We start from the raw sequence: 15,917 nt of genomic DNA, 5'->3' as shown, positions 1-15,917 counted from the left end.
GGGGCTCTGCAGACAGTCCGCAGGTGTGTGGACTCCGTCCAAAGCATCTTAAACAAGAAAGCGTAATTGTGAGCTCGGATTCTTGGAAAAACAACTCTGGAAGCACTGGAGAGCACAGGGCAAAGGAAACAGAGATGGACAGATGACATCGTGAGAGGCCACAGGAATCCTCCGTGGAACACGTGCTGAGGCATCTAACGTATCAGCAGTGTCAAGGAGAATGTGATTGTACGCAAATACCCCTTCACAAATACCGCCAGTGGATAAAGGACAGCAACTAAGTAGACAGGATAAGTGAGACAGAGGGAGGAACAGAGCTTGACCCTGACGATGCCAGCTCCAGGCTCCAATACCAGGACAGGGAAGTAAGAGGGATGGACAGTTCAGGTTTGAGAAGAACAGTTGAGGAGACATGTGATGGATAATGAGGATTTTTTTCTGAGAGGAAGAGTCACGTTTGGTCATGATTGAGATAGGAGATAAGGAAGGCTTGTCAAATTGACACTTGAAAAGAATTCAAATTTACAAGGGCAGAGAGGCTCCTGAGGGAAGTTCTAAATCTGAGGCAAAAGAAAGGATAAAGATTTTTGAGCACCACGGATATGCCAAGAACCGTGCTATGTGATTCAAAAACACAGTGTCAGGTGATCTTTAAAGAAGACCTACAAGGTAGGTGAAATTATCCCATTTTACGGAAAAAGAAACCAAGACTTGGAAAGATCATGTTCTTTGCTGAAGGTCATGCAGATAATAAATAAACTGCTTTTAAAAACTTGGTGTGTTTGTAATGAATGCCCAGGATCAGTTCATAACTTGACGATTTTATTTACTAAATTTATAAGTACGTTTAGCCCCTAAATTCTGACAACTTCCTCAGTTAGGAAATTCTGTGTAAGTCAGAAGCAATACTGTCCCCCCTGAATAACCCATCATGAATATTTATATACTCAATTATTCCCCTTAACTTTTTCCTTAGTGACTAATCTAAACAAGTTACTAAGTCTCCTTGATGTGGACAATCTGAGAGTCCTTGTAGACAATTACTCCCTTCTGGCAATACAGTTTGGGAATACGTAATTTAGAAAAGCCAAGCACATTTGGATTTGAAGCTTTACCCATGAGTCAAATCCTCCAGCTACAATGGAATTCTTTTTTTTTTAACTCTTTTTGCATGTCCAATTCAAAATAACTAAGCTGGAAAAATATAATATCTTCATTAGCTGCAACTTGAGAGTAAGTCTCAATTGCCAAAGCTTCTAAAAATAACAAAAGTGAGGGGAAGACTTAGGGGAATTTTTATCTCAGCTGCAAAACCAGGAGTGGGCATGATGGACTAACAGGGACCAAAGACAGTCTCCCACCTTAAGAAACAACACAAAAAAGCCAGACAGATGTATAAGAAAAGGGATTTTAGAAACCGGGCAATCGGTACTGCAAGACAGTGATCTTAGAGACAAGGGAAGCCAATGAGATGATCGACCCTGAAAACTGCCCCAGCTTACTGCCTGGGCAGAGTTTTCCTGCCACAGTAGGACGACGGGGGAGTGGGGGTGGCCCAGATGGAGCCCAGAAGTACCCCTGAGTTGAAAAAGACAGACCTGATAACTGGAGGAAGCCAAGGCAGCTGGAATTTGCAAAGCAGAAGATGGGAGAGCAGAGAGGTCCACACATGAAGGGGATAGAATCATGAAAGCTGCAAAAAGTCCCCTCTGGTCTTCACCAGAATCCACCTCAGCACATGTGTTAAGAGAAAAGTACCCCAAGCAAGCGGAACACCCACTGGAGAGGAGCAGGTAGAACAATCCCCAGAGCTCACACAAGGCAGAAAATGGTTGGTATTGCCACCAGCTGGCAAGGTTTGGAAAACATCACGTAATGTGTCAGGAACTGGGCAGAGTATTCAGTACTGGGGAAAAAAATGAGCTTTAGCCTAAAGGTTGTTCTGGTTCCACCCAAGAAAGCATAAAAGCAAACCTCAGAAAAAAAATCAAACTATTTCCAAATGACATAATTGCATCCCAGAATAAAGCTCAAGAAAATTTTTAGAAAGCAAAACCATCCAGCACCCAATAAAGAAAAACTTAGAATGTTCGTCATCCCCCCAAAATTGTCAAACATGCCAAGGAGACAGACAGGACATAACAACCCACAAAGAGGAGAAAAACCAACCAACAGAAACAGACATGGAAATGATAAAGATGACATGATTAGTAGAGATCCAAGATCTAAGGTAGAGATCTAAGGCCCTCAGCCTTAGAACAGTTAATAATAACTATTTCCCATAGGTTCAAGAAAGTAATGAAAGCACAAGCATTGTAAGGATAGACATGGTAAAACCACATGGAACAAAACCAGCAGCGGTCCTTCACTCCATCTCCTCATTCTCTGATAGTCATTAAGGTAATTAGTTACTAATTCCCTTTAAAGAAAAAGTAGGGGTATCTTTATTTTTTAAAATACTGTGTGGGTACGTGTTGCCCTGGTATCCAAAAAAAGTTATTTTGTGGCTTGATGTGTTAAAGGCTTTTCATCTCAGCAAATTTTGGATTGCAATAGGCCTGAGGTAAGAATTTGCAACCTCAGAACTGCCCATGCAAAAGAAATAAGTGGCTAGAGGTTCTGGAACATCTCACTAAATGCCAACTACTTCTCTTTTTTCCTTTTCTTTTTTTTTTTTTTTTTTGGTCATTTCTCCTTTCAGATTTTGATACTGTTGTTGCAAAGGGTATGAATTTTAATAATTAATACACAACATGAACTCAAAGTATTACATAGACTGTCTTGACATAGATTGGCAGGATTGTTACAGCCCCAATTTTCTTTATTCTATTGTGGTAAAAAATGTATATATAGAGAGAGAACATAAAGTTTGACATTTCAGTCATTTTTAAGTGGCATTAATTATATTCTCAACATTATGGATATAATTTTCCAAAACTATTTCATCACCCTAAACAGAAACTTTCAAACCATTAATTAATTAATAACTCCCAACACCTCACATTCCCCCACTCCCATGACTGGTCCATGCGAACTCCTGCTTTCTGTCTCTAGGAATTTGCTTATTGTACGCTCCTTATATAAGTGGAACCATACAATATTTGTATTTTATGACTAGCTTCTCTCAGTATAATGTTTTCAAGGTTCATCTATGTTATAGCAAGTATGAGAACTTATCCCTTTTTTATGACTAAATAATGTTCCATTGTCCATATATGCCATTTTTTGTTTATCCCTTCATCTATTGATGGACATGGGTTGTTTCTACCTTTTGGTTAGTGTAAATAATGCTGCAATAAAAATTGGCATAGAGATATCTCTCTGAGTAACTATTTTCCATTTGATTGGGTATATACCTAAAAGTGGAATTGGTGGGACATATGGTAACTACATATTTAGTTTTTTGAGAACCTGCCAAGCTGTTTTCCACACTGCTGCACCATTTTCCATTCTCACCATCACGTACGAGGATTCTAATTTCTCTATATCCCTGCCAACACCTATTCCTCCCCCATTTTTTTTATCATAAGCATCCTAGTAGATGTAAAGGGCTATCTCATTATACTTTTGATTTTCATTTCCCTAATGGCCATGATGAGGAGACTCTTTCATGGGCTTACTGGCCATTTGTATATCTTTTCTGCAAATGTCTATTCAAGTCCTTTGCCCATTTTTCAATATTGAAAACACTTACTGGTTCTATGATTTGCAAGTATTTTCTTCCATTCTGTAGGGATTTTTTTTCACTTTCTTGATAATGCCCTCTGAGATACACAAATGCCTTTAGTTTGGATGATGTCCAATTGTCCTATCTTTTTTGTTGTTGTTGCTAATGCTTTGGGGGCCACATCTAAGAATCCACTGCCAAATTCAAAATCAGGAAACTGACCCATGTTTGCTTCTAAGAGTTTCATGATTTTAGTTCTTATACTCAGGCCATTGATTTATTGTGAGTTAATTTGTGGACATGATGTGGTGCAGGGGTCCAACTTCACTCTTTTGCATAAGGAAATCCAGTTGTCCCAGCACCATCTGTTGAAGAAAGAATTCTTTCCCAACTGCATGGACTTAACATTCATATCAAAAATTCGTTGGCTATAGATGTATGGCTTCATTTTTGGACTCTCAATACTATTCCAATGGTCTGTATATCTATTCTGATGCCAGTATCATACTGTTTTGATCACTGTAGCTTTGCTTACGTTTTCAAATATTGTTCTTCTTTTCCAAGATTGTTTTGACTACCAGGAGTCGCATGCCATTCCACAAAATCTGAGTATCTGTTTTTTTTTCTTTTTTTCATTTTTGCAAAAAAGGATGTTGGAATTTTCAGAGGCATTGCCCTGAACCTGTACATTGCTTTGGGCAGAATCTCAATACTAAGTCTTTGTATCCATGAACACAGAATATCTCTTGCCAATTTCTTTTGATCTAATGGAAAGTGAATTCAGGGTAACCAATCAAAAGATCTCAATGACTATACAATACTGTACTCTTGTCCCCTGACTTAATGTGGCTTTCATTTCTCCACTCTGTGATGGAATTATGATTAACTAATCCTGGAATAATTTCCAGGGTGAGTGAGATCTCATATTGAAAACAAAACAAAAGCTCAGAGGAGCTACTTAAGTATTAAGAATCTTTAACAACTTAGGTAAGAAATACTGCTTTATTATTTTAATTTATAGTTCCATCACCAAGTTAATGAAACATATAAACACACAAACATACGCACACAGCAAAACAATGAGTTATATTCTTTATTTGTATAATTGATATTAAACCTTATTAGAGGAGGAGACAATTATCTAATATTAAGAGTATTACAAAAATAATTGTATTTTCTGTATTCCACTTAATTCTTTTAAGAATTCAATGTTCCATACATCAAGTCTCATTCTAAGTATCTCAGACTTTCCTGAGAGGTATGTCTTGGGACTGTCCACCTTGGATGATGGAGAAATATATGGGAGATTATACGGAATGACTCATTGTGCTGCAGTGGGCTCCAACCTTTTACGCTTATGAACACCCCTAAGTTAAAAAAAGTTTTGAGCACACTCCTAAAATAGAGGTGTTTATAAATTACATACTTCAACTACTCCCAGCGTGTTAAATTATTAGCAAAGCTTCATTTCTTTTGTTTTTAGACAAAAAATAGTAAGTTCTAATATTTTTTTCCTGCAACACACCAAATCATCTTGTATCCCAGGATGAAGACAACTGCTTTAGAGTATTAAAAAAGGAGGGAGACAAGGGGCAAAGGTTTTTAATCCTTATTCTATGCCCTAGCTCGCTTATTCTTCTTGAAACTCAGAGACTCTGAATTTCTGTCTCTTTCTTGAGAGTACTGTATCACTTAATCTGTTAATGTTCCTTCACTGGTATCACTAATAAAAATGTCTCCCTACTTCATCATTTTATAAGAAAGCTTCCCAGTGTTGCTTTTAAGGTCAAGAATCCTGTTCTGTGACATGTTAGGTTAGAAGACAAGAGAGCCCAGAGGATCAGGTGGCTCCCAGGAGCGGCAAGGAGAATCTGCCCTCTTGGCAGATAGTCATCAGGGGCAGGTCTGGGGGCTGACAGACTCCTCCAGAGGTATGGTACATTATCACAAGGATTTTCCTTTGGAAATCAGTCAGGAAATAAAACTCCTTCTCTTGCCAAGTAAGTGGCTGGTCACTCATCCCTTCCAACAGAAATATAATGGCAGACAGGGATTGCTACCAATCTCACGGGCAAAGAAATTACAAAAAGCCCAAAGTTAAATGATGTCATCACCCAGTGGTAGAACTGTCGGACTACTTTTCTCATTTCCCACACTGATAATAAAAGTATTATCCCTTCCCTTTGTAATCTTTTGTTTCTAAGGTGACACGTACTCCCACCTACCTTATTATGTGTTAAACCACATTTTGGGTCACACTAGAAAACAGAATGAAGCCATCAGGCCAGGCTCAAACATGTGTGCTGAGAGAGAGGGAACTGTAATGCTTGCATAGACCAAGTGATGGGACGGGATAGGAGTGTTGGGAGTGAGACCTGACCCAAGTGATGTGTGGTCTGGTGGTTTTGTCCGATTTTTTTTATTATTATTATGTTATGTTAATCACCATACATTACATCATTAGTTTTTGATGCAGTGTTCCATGATTCATTGTTTGTGCATAACACCCAGTGCTCCACGCAGAACGTGCCCTCCTTAATACCCATCACCAGGCTGTCCGATTTTTTTTAAACTTACATCGCTGAGCCTTTCCCGGGAGCTGCTCCTGTGGAAGCCCTTGGATTCTCCACTGGCACTGTCACTGTCACTGTCCCTGCAGCTGTTCTGGCCTGGCTTGAGCTAAAAGCAAAAGAAAAAAGGAAAAAGAAAAACGTCAGTGGTCTCCTCACACAACTGCTCCTTTGCCCCATGTTCTTCCAGTCTTGTCAAAAGTGAACAACTTAAGGTCCTGCGTTTTAACATTCTTCTCAGCTTCTGAGTCGTGCCAAGCAAGTGGCCACAGGAAGAACCGTGGAGAAGGATAAGCAAAACATTTACCATAAAATGTCAGTGTAAAATCTGAGTGAGCAAGCCTACCAAAAAAAAAAAAAAAAAAAAAAAACTTGACAAAAATCTAACAAAGGTCCATGAATCTTGGAAAGTAATCGTCCCTCAGATTTGTCCTCTGTTCCAGAGGGAGCTTTTCTGTCAATAAAAAGACCAAAACTCACTGAATTAGCTAAAGTCAGATTCAACTATGGTTGCCCATCTTCTTTCCCCTGTCCTCCTCTGAAGAAAGAATACAACAAAACAGGACAAAAAAAACAATGTTTTCTTCCCCTAGGAGAAAATGATGAGATGCTGTGTGTTACTGTTTCACCATTGGGAAGACACTGATCCTGATTTCTGAGACGACATTCTGGAGGCCTCCTGACAGGTATTTAAGAGTACCCAGGTTAAGACCTACAGCTTAAGTAATTAAGCCACAACTCATTCAAAAAGTATGTATTAGGTGCCACATCTGGACCTGGTAGTAAGCGCTGGAAATATGATGCTAAACCAAAAAAAAAAAAAAAAAAAAAAAAAAAAGTCTCTGATCTTACGAAGCTTACATTTTAGCAGTTTCTACACATTTACCCAGTTCTGATTTTCATGTTCAGAAAATTCTACACATTCACCCATCTCTGACTTTCATGTTCAGAGAGTTCTACACATTTACCCACCTCTGATTTTCCATTAAAATGAATAAAACACACAGAATTTCAAACCAGTATTCTATATGAGACTAGGAGACACACACATATGGACCATTAGCCAGCACTGTCATCATCAACACTGACCACCTTTGGAGAGACCCCAAGCAATCTGATGCAGGTTACAACTCATAGCCCTTTTATAATGTTCTCAATCTAGCAAGAGAAAGACTGCAAGACAGGCAAATATAACAACATAAGGAAATACATGATAAATGGAACACCAAAAAGTAGCCAGTGACATTAGGAAGGAAAGTAATCTCTGAAGCCTTGGATTTTAAAAGCAGATTGAGCTCATATGGCTGAGAGGAGACGGGAAGATACTCTTGATGGGAGAGAGGCAGAAAGCAAAGGCAGGAAAGCAACATGCTAGGAAATGATCAGAAGGAGTCTTTTCTGAAACAGAGATTTCCTTCTGGGAGGAAATAGGAAGAAACATTACAGAGGGGTACATGGATCAGACATGGAAAGTCTCAAACAAAATACAAGCCCCATGCTTCTGGGCAGGAGGGAATTTCAGAGAGAAGAACAAGTAATAGGTAGCAAAATTTTTGCCTGCAGGTTTTCATGTGGCTCCGGGGCCAAAGGGGAATGTGAACCAAGACAAATGGAGACTGAATCTGAATCCGCATTCCCTAATGCACCTCTTTTAAAAAACTGCAGTTCAGATCCCACTTTGGGTCACACCATCTAATAAGCTGCCCTCAAATCCCCACTATACAGAACTTTTTGCTTTCAGCCTTTCTACAAATCCACTTTTATCACTTTCTTCTAAAAATCCCTTTCTCCAGAAGTCTTCTCTAATGGAACCCAGAAAAATGATACTCATTTTAGTTTGTATCCTCCTGGGCCCTTAACTACTTAGTTTCCTTCTAAATTACTGCTAAATCTGCTAATTCTAAGTTAATTCAGATGCAAGCTATATGAGCCTTTTCTTATTACTATGGAATAAAAGTTCAGAATATTGTCATTCTCTTCAAGTTTTCGTTTTTATACTTATAATAAAAGAGAATTTAATCTAAAATGAAAATCACTTGATCTCAATTTCCTGAAAATGTCATGTCCGTTTCTGTCCTGCATCTGTCTCTTCACCCTAGATATCCTCAACCCGTAAAGCTCACCCTCACCTTCTCTGTGCTTTCCAGGCCAAAACTGTTTTGAAAGCTCAGATATGATCCACTATATTCTTTGAAGAGCTAGCTAGCTTGTTTGCTTGCTTGCTTGCTTGCTTGATATGCCATCAAAGTTTACGTAATATATCATTCTTCCTTAATGGCCTTTGATAATTATGAAACATTTTCAAGTCTGAAAAGGCTTACTGTTAAATAAATTTGACCTATGATAAAACCTATACATGGAGTGGACAATTTGTAGGCCATGTCATAATTTTTATATTCCTGGATATGAGTTAAGTAAATACAGATAAAGCTACCTCCAATGTGTGAATGATGAAACAAATAAGAGCAAGGGATGTCCTCAGAATTAGGCAAGAGGTCTAGGACTCAATCCATGTCTATACTGCTTACTGCTCTCATTTTACTTCTTAGAACCCGTCTAGATGTCAGTATTTCACATGGAAATAACAAGTCTGCAGTATATTAGTAATTCTCAATAAAATATGTTTTTAATATATTTGTGGTATGTGACTTCATTCACAAAGAAAGAAATCTTATAAGGTGATATTTGATCAAGAGATGTTTATAAAAACTCAGCCCCTCAAAGCTAGATGAGAAATAAACACCCAGCAGGGAATTAACAGTATAAGAGCATAAAGATTTCTCCTGACATCCATCCACCTGGCTTCCCAAAATCTGGACATTGCATTTGGGTCTCTTCCATGTTTCTTCATGCAAGGAAAGTGATGACTTCAACAGGCCTGACAAGAGACTTCAGTGGCTCTGACGTATATCATCTGGCTCACTGTTGATGTAGGCTAAGGGCAAAACCCAAGAAGGACTGAGACGAAGCAGCTTCCTGGCCTCCCCTGTGCCCTGCCAGCAAAAGCACTTTAGTGAATTCTCTTTGGAGAGCCTTACATAAAATCCACCCCCACACCACCCTTTTCTCCTCCAAAGCCAGGCTCAAGTTTAAAGGAAACTTAGGATTTTAAGCTGTCAGACAGCTCAATATTTCAAAGAAATGGATTGACTACAGTAAGTACTAAAGCTAAACCACAAGATTTCAGGCAAAGAAGTATTCATTCCTAATCCCATGAATACATTTAAAACTGGCATTTTTAGCCATATCCAATGGATCATTTGGGGTAGCACAACTAACTTAGAAGTTGTAATCCTTCACCTGAAATTCCCAGCTATTACCTACAACCAAGAGATATTACAAAGGCCAGGTGCGGCTTAAACATTTAAAGACCTAAAGAAAATCGATCCACCTGCATTGATTTGTCCTAGCATCCATGGCAGCTGTTCTAAGAAAGCTTTTGCTAAAACAAATGCAATGAGATTTCTTACTATCACCTTTTAGATACTTTAAAATACCTTGTTTATTTAAAAATTACTGTAATTCACTCTTATTTGCAGAAGTTATTCCCCTCAGAATATTATATAATTTAGGCATCCGAATTTAGAACAAAACAGTTGAAATAAAAGGAAGCTAGTTTCTGGCATGAGTGGTAGTAATCCTATCAATAAGATTAACAATTTTTATAAAACATAAGCTGGCTTGTTTCCCATTAGATTTCACTGTCAACAATATATTCAAAAACTCTGAAGCTGTGATCTTGTTAGAGTTAACTGTTATTAATGGCTAATTAGGATAACAACGATCCATGGTTTTATCGCTGCTAATGAACATGTAACAAAATCCCATCACCCTGGACCCAGTGAAGGTGGAGCAGTTCTGTATACCCCCTGCCAAGATTTGTGAGCCGGGCTATGCCACTCTTTTCAGCTTCAGTATGGAGAGCTCAAGATGCTAGATGCTCAGTAGGTGTCATTAATTCTTCAAACAAAATTCACAGAAGGATAAAGCAGATGGAGAAGACACCTATACCTGAAACTCAAAAGAGGAATAAATGTGAATTATGCACTACAATGCAGAAAAGCATCCAAAAGTAATCTCCTACCACCGTTTCGGTTTCTCAAAGCAGCATAAATCCTATCTCAGACTGCTGAGCTTTCCTGCAGGGATCTGGACTCCACACAAGGTTTTAAAAATATGTCAATAAGCACAGACTTTTCTTTTTTCAATGAAATTTTGTAACATTCCTAACATAAAAACAGCAAGTATTTAATCTTGTAAAAATGTTGGTTTTTTCAAAATGAAACTTTCCCTATTTGTTGGAATCTTCCCCATACATTGGGTGGTATTTGTACTATTTTTACATTTTTTTATTTGAATATAGTTGACACACAATGTTTTATTAGTTTCAGGTGTACTGCATAGCAATTCAACATTTCTATATGTTACTCTATGCTCCCCACAAAGGTAGGTACCATCTGTCACCACACAACACTATTATAACACCATTGACTATATTCCTTTGCTGGATCTTTTATTCCTGTGACTTATTCATTCTAAACAACTGGAAGTCTGTATCTTCCACTCCCCTTCTCTCATTTTGCCCATCCCCTCATCCCACTTTCCTCTGCCAAACGTTGGTTTGTTTTCTGTATTTAAAGGTCTGATTCTGCTTTTTGTTTATTCATTTGTTTTGTTATTTAGATTCCACATAAGTGAAATAATATGGTATTTGTCTTTCTTAGTCTGAATTATTTCCCTTAGCATAGTACCTTCTAGGTCCATCCATGTTGTCACAAATGACAAAACCTCATCCTTTTATCATTATATGGCTATATAATAATCCAGTGTGTGTGTGTGTGTGTGTGTGTGTGTGTGTGTGTGTGTGTGTGTATCACATCTTCTTTATCCATTCATCTATCAATAGACATGTGGGTTGCTTCCATATTTTGGCTACTGTAGATAATGTGCAATAAACAAAAGGGTGCACTTATCTTTTCAACTTACTGTTTTTATTTCCTTTGGGTAAATACCCAGTAGGGGAATTACTGGATCATATGGAACTTCTATTTCTAACTTCATGAAGAACCTTCATACTGTTCTCCACAGTGGCTGCAGTACGTCTGTACTAACATATTCCTTGGGTTTTAAAAGATATTTAAGACGAGAGAAACAGAACCAAACTAAAGAACTTAATGAAAAAGCTGACACCAAAATAACCTGACAGGAAATAACTTCTATAAACAAAATTATAAAGTTCAGAAAAAAACATTTTAAGAAATTATTAATATATTGTACTTTTAAAGGTACAAAAACAAGTTGTGCCTAAAAGCTACACATTAAATTCTGGAAACAAGGGCAGGACAAGAAATTTGTGCAAAATTTCTCTGGGATCACAGAATCAAAAACTATTTTCTTATTGTCTGCAGTAGCTACAGAAAGTGTTTTAAGATCTGATAACCATACAGTTAACCAGTAGTAAAATTTAGATATTAAAAATAATGTCTTCTAATCACTGTCAAATATAAAAGGATTAAAATCATTATCAATATTCTCAACTGAGAATATTCAGAAAATGAGGGAAATAGCAGGAAAGCAAAAGCATATGACAATATGTTGGTTGTAGTAATAATATATATAGATCAAGCCCTATTTTTTAAAAAAGTAAGGATGTCTAGTATCTGTTAGGTAAACTAAATAAATAAATATCCAATTATTTGTTAGTGAGAACTCCTAAGTTTAAAAAAGGGGGAAAAAAAGACAAAGGATTAGAAATAAATGGTTAGGTGAAGTCATAGGTCAAAGTTATAAAAATTATCTGTAACTTTTACACTTCTGTACTTTATACTAAAGGATAAAGTTATAAACTTTCATGTGCCAATGTATAAAGTAAAGAAATATCTTAAGTAATCAAGAAAATGGAGATAGGGAGTGTTAGCATTCTACTAATCAGGGAGCAAGAACACAGTGTCATAGGAAAGGACACAAATGTTAAAACACTCAGTCTGACATAGGTAGTACGTAGTGAATTTGGTAATTCCCAGAGACCAAGTCTTTGAGTGCACCCACAGGACATCAGTACCAGCTGCAGATGGACCAGACCACAAAGAACATCAAAATCAATTCCAAAATGTAGAAATCACATTAGCAGCCTCCTCTATGATAAAAATTAATTCGGCTCGGGTCATGGTGCCGGGATCCTGGGATCGAGCCCTACATCCGGCTCCTTGCTCGGCGGGGGGCCCGCTTCTCCCTCTTCCACTCCCCCCCTGCTTGTGTTCAGTCTCTCGCTGTCTCTGTCAAATAAATAAATACAATCTTTAAAAAAAAAAAATTATTGGCAATCTCACCTAGAGATTTTTTTAAATCTTTTTTTAAAACCTCTTTTAAAAAATTCTCTCCAGGGGCACCTGGGTGGCTCAGTCGTTAAGCATCTGCCTTCGGCTCAGGTCATGATTCCAGAGTCCTGGGATTGAGCCCCGCATCAGGCTCCTTGCTCGGCGGGAAGCCTGCTTCTCCCTCTCCCACTCCCCCTGCTTGTGTTCCCTCTCTCACTGTGTTTCTCTCTGTCAAGTAAATAAATAAAATCTTAAAAAAAAAAAAAAATTCTCTCCAGATGGGACACCTGGGAGGCTCAGTTGGTTAAGCATCTGCCTTCGGCTCAGGTCACAATCCCAGGGTGCTGAGACTGAGCCCTGCATCGGGCTCCCTGCTCGGCAGGAAGCCTCCTTCTCCCTCTCCCACTACTCACCCTGCTTGTGCGTGCTCACTCTCTCCCTCTGCCTGTCCAGTAAATAAAATCTTAAAAAAAATTCTCTCCACAATTACAGTTGAGTGAGACAAAATCACAAACACATCATTTTAAAAGAAAATAAAAACTATAAATATGTAAAAAAAAATTTACAGGATGCTGTAAATTCTGTGCTGGAGGTTAACTTTCTAAAAAGTGGAAAATAATAGAAACAAATAGCCTAGTTGCAGAGATCAAGAAGAAGACAAAAAAGCAATGGCAGGGAAAATTAGAGAAAGGAAATTCTAAAAATGAAAAGTACAGGGGCGCCTGGGTGGCTTAGTCGGTTAAGTGGCCGACTCTCAATTTTGGCTCAGGTTATGATCTCAGGGTCTTGGGACTAAGCTCTGCATCATGCTCCATGCTCACGTGGAATCTGCTTGAGGATTCTCTCCTTGTGTTACCCCCACTCCGTTTTGTGCACTGGCACTCTCTCTTGATAATATAAATAAATAAATTTCTCTCTCAAAATAAATCAATCTTTTAAAAAACGAAAAGTATATAATGAATTGAAAAAGTACTGGACACAATCAATAAACTAGAGTATAAATGGGAATGAAACCCAAAGAATTAAAAGAGACATACTTCTTACAAATCTAAGAATAAAAAGAGAAAAAGAGCAAAACCTAATGTAGAAACATAATAATGTGATAATTTAATAATATGTAATAATATAAAAATGATTATAAAAATGTAAAAATAAACATTTCTAAATTACAGTACTAAACATTCTATGATGGTACTGTCAAAATCATAATCAAATAATGTAAACTTAAAATTTTTTAACAAAATTTGATTCAGAGCATTAAGAAAAATATGCAAAGTTAATCTGTGCCAAAATCCAATAATATAAATGAAACACAAAGGGAACTAAGGAATTATTTTTTAGTTAAAAGAGCTGCAAAAATCTGAATAAATACAACAAATTAAATTTAATAATAAAGGGTAGTTCACCAAGTTCTAACTGAATTTTTCACAAGAATGTAAGAGACCACCAATTTGCAAATGGACACAAGGGAAATTTTTGAGTTGATGGCAAAGTTCCAAAATTGGAGTATGGTGATGATCACAGAACTCTATAAATTTACTAAAACTCATTAAATTGTACACTTAACAATAAGTGAATTTCAGGACATGTAACTTACATTTCAATACAGAGGTTTATTTTTAAAAAGTAAAAGATTCCATCATTACTCCAGAAACAGTTCCTCATTAAGGACTTACCTGTTAGGTCAGGGTCAGGGAAGAAAACTCCCTTTCTTAAAGTCAACTATGCTACACGAAAATCTAATCATGGGAGTCAACAGGAGGCAAGTTATCCTGAGGGACATCTTGGAATTCTGCCTACCACAGGGGGTTTACAAAGACAAGAAAACCAGAAACTGCTTCTAACTCCATTTATTATAAAATCATTCCAATGTAGTAAAGTTTCACTAATGCAAAATAAAACATGGTTCTTGGACATGCCTGGACTTTGGAGTGTCATTTATCTCAATGTGTCAGTGATGTTCCCAAATAAATATTTAAGGTATGGCACAGATAATAACTTGAAGGCTGTGTTATTAGCTTGGAAAGGGAAACTATCGAATCACTTCCACTTGCCAATCACATACATTATTCAACACTTAAAGGGGTTCAGGGGACTTTGTAGCAGTAAAAATAAACCTGAAAGTTAATAAAGAGAGGAAAATAAGCCAAGATCAATCTAACTACATAGTTTCAAACATAAACAAGAAGCAATTAAGACAATCAAGAGCAATCTGACCACCTTTGATATCCTTCCAATAGACACACTCAACCCAGACAGCAGAACTTAATAATGTTCTACAGCTTATCAAGAGAATCATAACTCTCTATGATTTAGCCAAGAGGCTATTACGATACTGTTTCTTTATAACTTAATAATGGGAAGGGAAGAGAATGGAAGTGTAAATAGCAGGGTTTGATACATAACTCACATCTCTATCTACAACTTGGGTACTATTTCTAGGTTGAATTATGTTGACAAAAAGCATGATAACATACCTGACTTCATTTTCTACTGGAAAGGAACTGTAAGCTATAGGGGGTGAGGAGGAAGGATGTACAAGAATGGAATTAAAGAGAAAAGCCTGAATGAACAAAAGATGTTTGCATTCCTTGGGTATGACTGTGGACCAAAAGATAAATCTATTTTCAAATTAGCTCAGAAATTCACATGCAGTACACGTGTGCAATGCAACAATAATTTGATGAAGGAATGTTTGCTTTCGCAAGGTTTCTAGCCTTCTGATAATGACATTTTGATTAATAAAAAGAAATTCTGAGACAATATTATTTGGTTGGTGAGAATGAATATACAAAAATAACAAATACACAGAATTTACTTTTTATATTTTTCTATAAGAAAACATGTTTTCAAACAACTTTTTAAATGGCTTGGCATTAAAATAACCATCACCCCCAGACACAGAATGCTTTATCTCGTTACGTCTTTTTTCCCATTCTACCATGAAAAAATAGGTCGAAGGAAAGAAATATGGAAGACGAGTCTGACATACCATATCATACCAGAAAGACCATGTCAAAGGGACTTGGGAGCCAAATTTGAGGCGCTTCCACTTATGAAAAATGGGACAATTTTATTACCAATAGCATAATAACACAATGAATTAAAACATATCAAACATGGTTATACATGTAGACAGTTATATCAAAAGAAAACCAACCAACAAATAAATACCTTATTGGTTATCTTTGGAGGACCTTCTGAAAATGAAAAAAAAAAAAAGGCAAGGAATCAAGCATCAATGGCTGCTGTAACATCATAAAAAGAAAACCAGATAATGCATGCCTCCTGATGTGAGAACATATCACTCAACTCCCCCCCCCAAAATCAAACCTGAATCTGATTTACCACAGATTCTAACGC

The 15,917-nt window shown here is 37.2% G+C and overlaps 1 protein-coding gene across 5 annotated transcripts in view; it reads right to left on the bottom strand.

Annotated features, from left to right (window-relative positions):
* Positions 1-15,917, bottom strand: part of AUTS2 (activator of transcription and developmental regulator AUTS2) — a 1,158,197-nt gene that overhangs the window by 613,139 nt on the left and 529,141 nt on the right. For all 5 annotated transcript variants that reach the window (XM_073884256.1, XM_073884253.1, XM_073884254.1 and 2 more), the window contains one exon: positions 6,245-6,346. In XM_073884256.1, the coding sequence (XP_073740357.1) occupies positions 6,245-6,346 (102 nt within the window). The remainder of the gene's footprint in view (positions 1-6,244; positions 6,347-15,917) is intronic.

Source organism: Callorhinus ursinus, unplaced genomic scaffold (genome assembly GCF_003265705.2).
Source record: "Callorhinus ursinus isolate GAN/ISIS: 27379988/994484 unplaced genomic scaffold, GSC_fseal_2.0 scaffold55, whole genome shotgun sequence".
Classification (NCBI taxonomy): domain Eukaryota; kingdom Metazoa; phylum Chordata; class Mammalia; order Carnivora; family Otariidae; genus Callorhinus; species Callorhinus ursinus.
The sequence above is the reverse complement of the archived record's forward strand: the minus strand, read 5'-3'. Positions and strand labels throughout refer to the sequence as shown.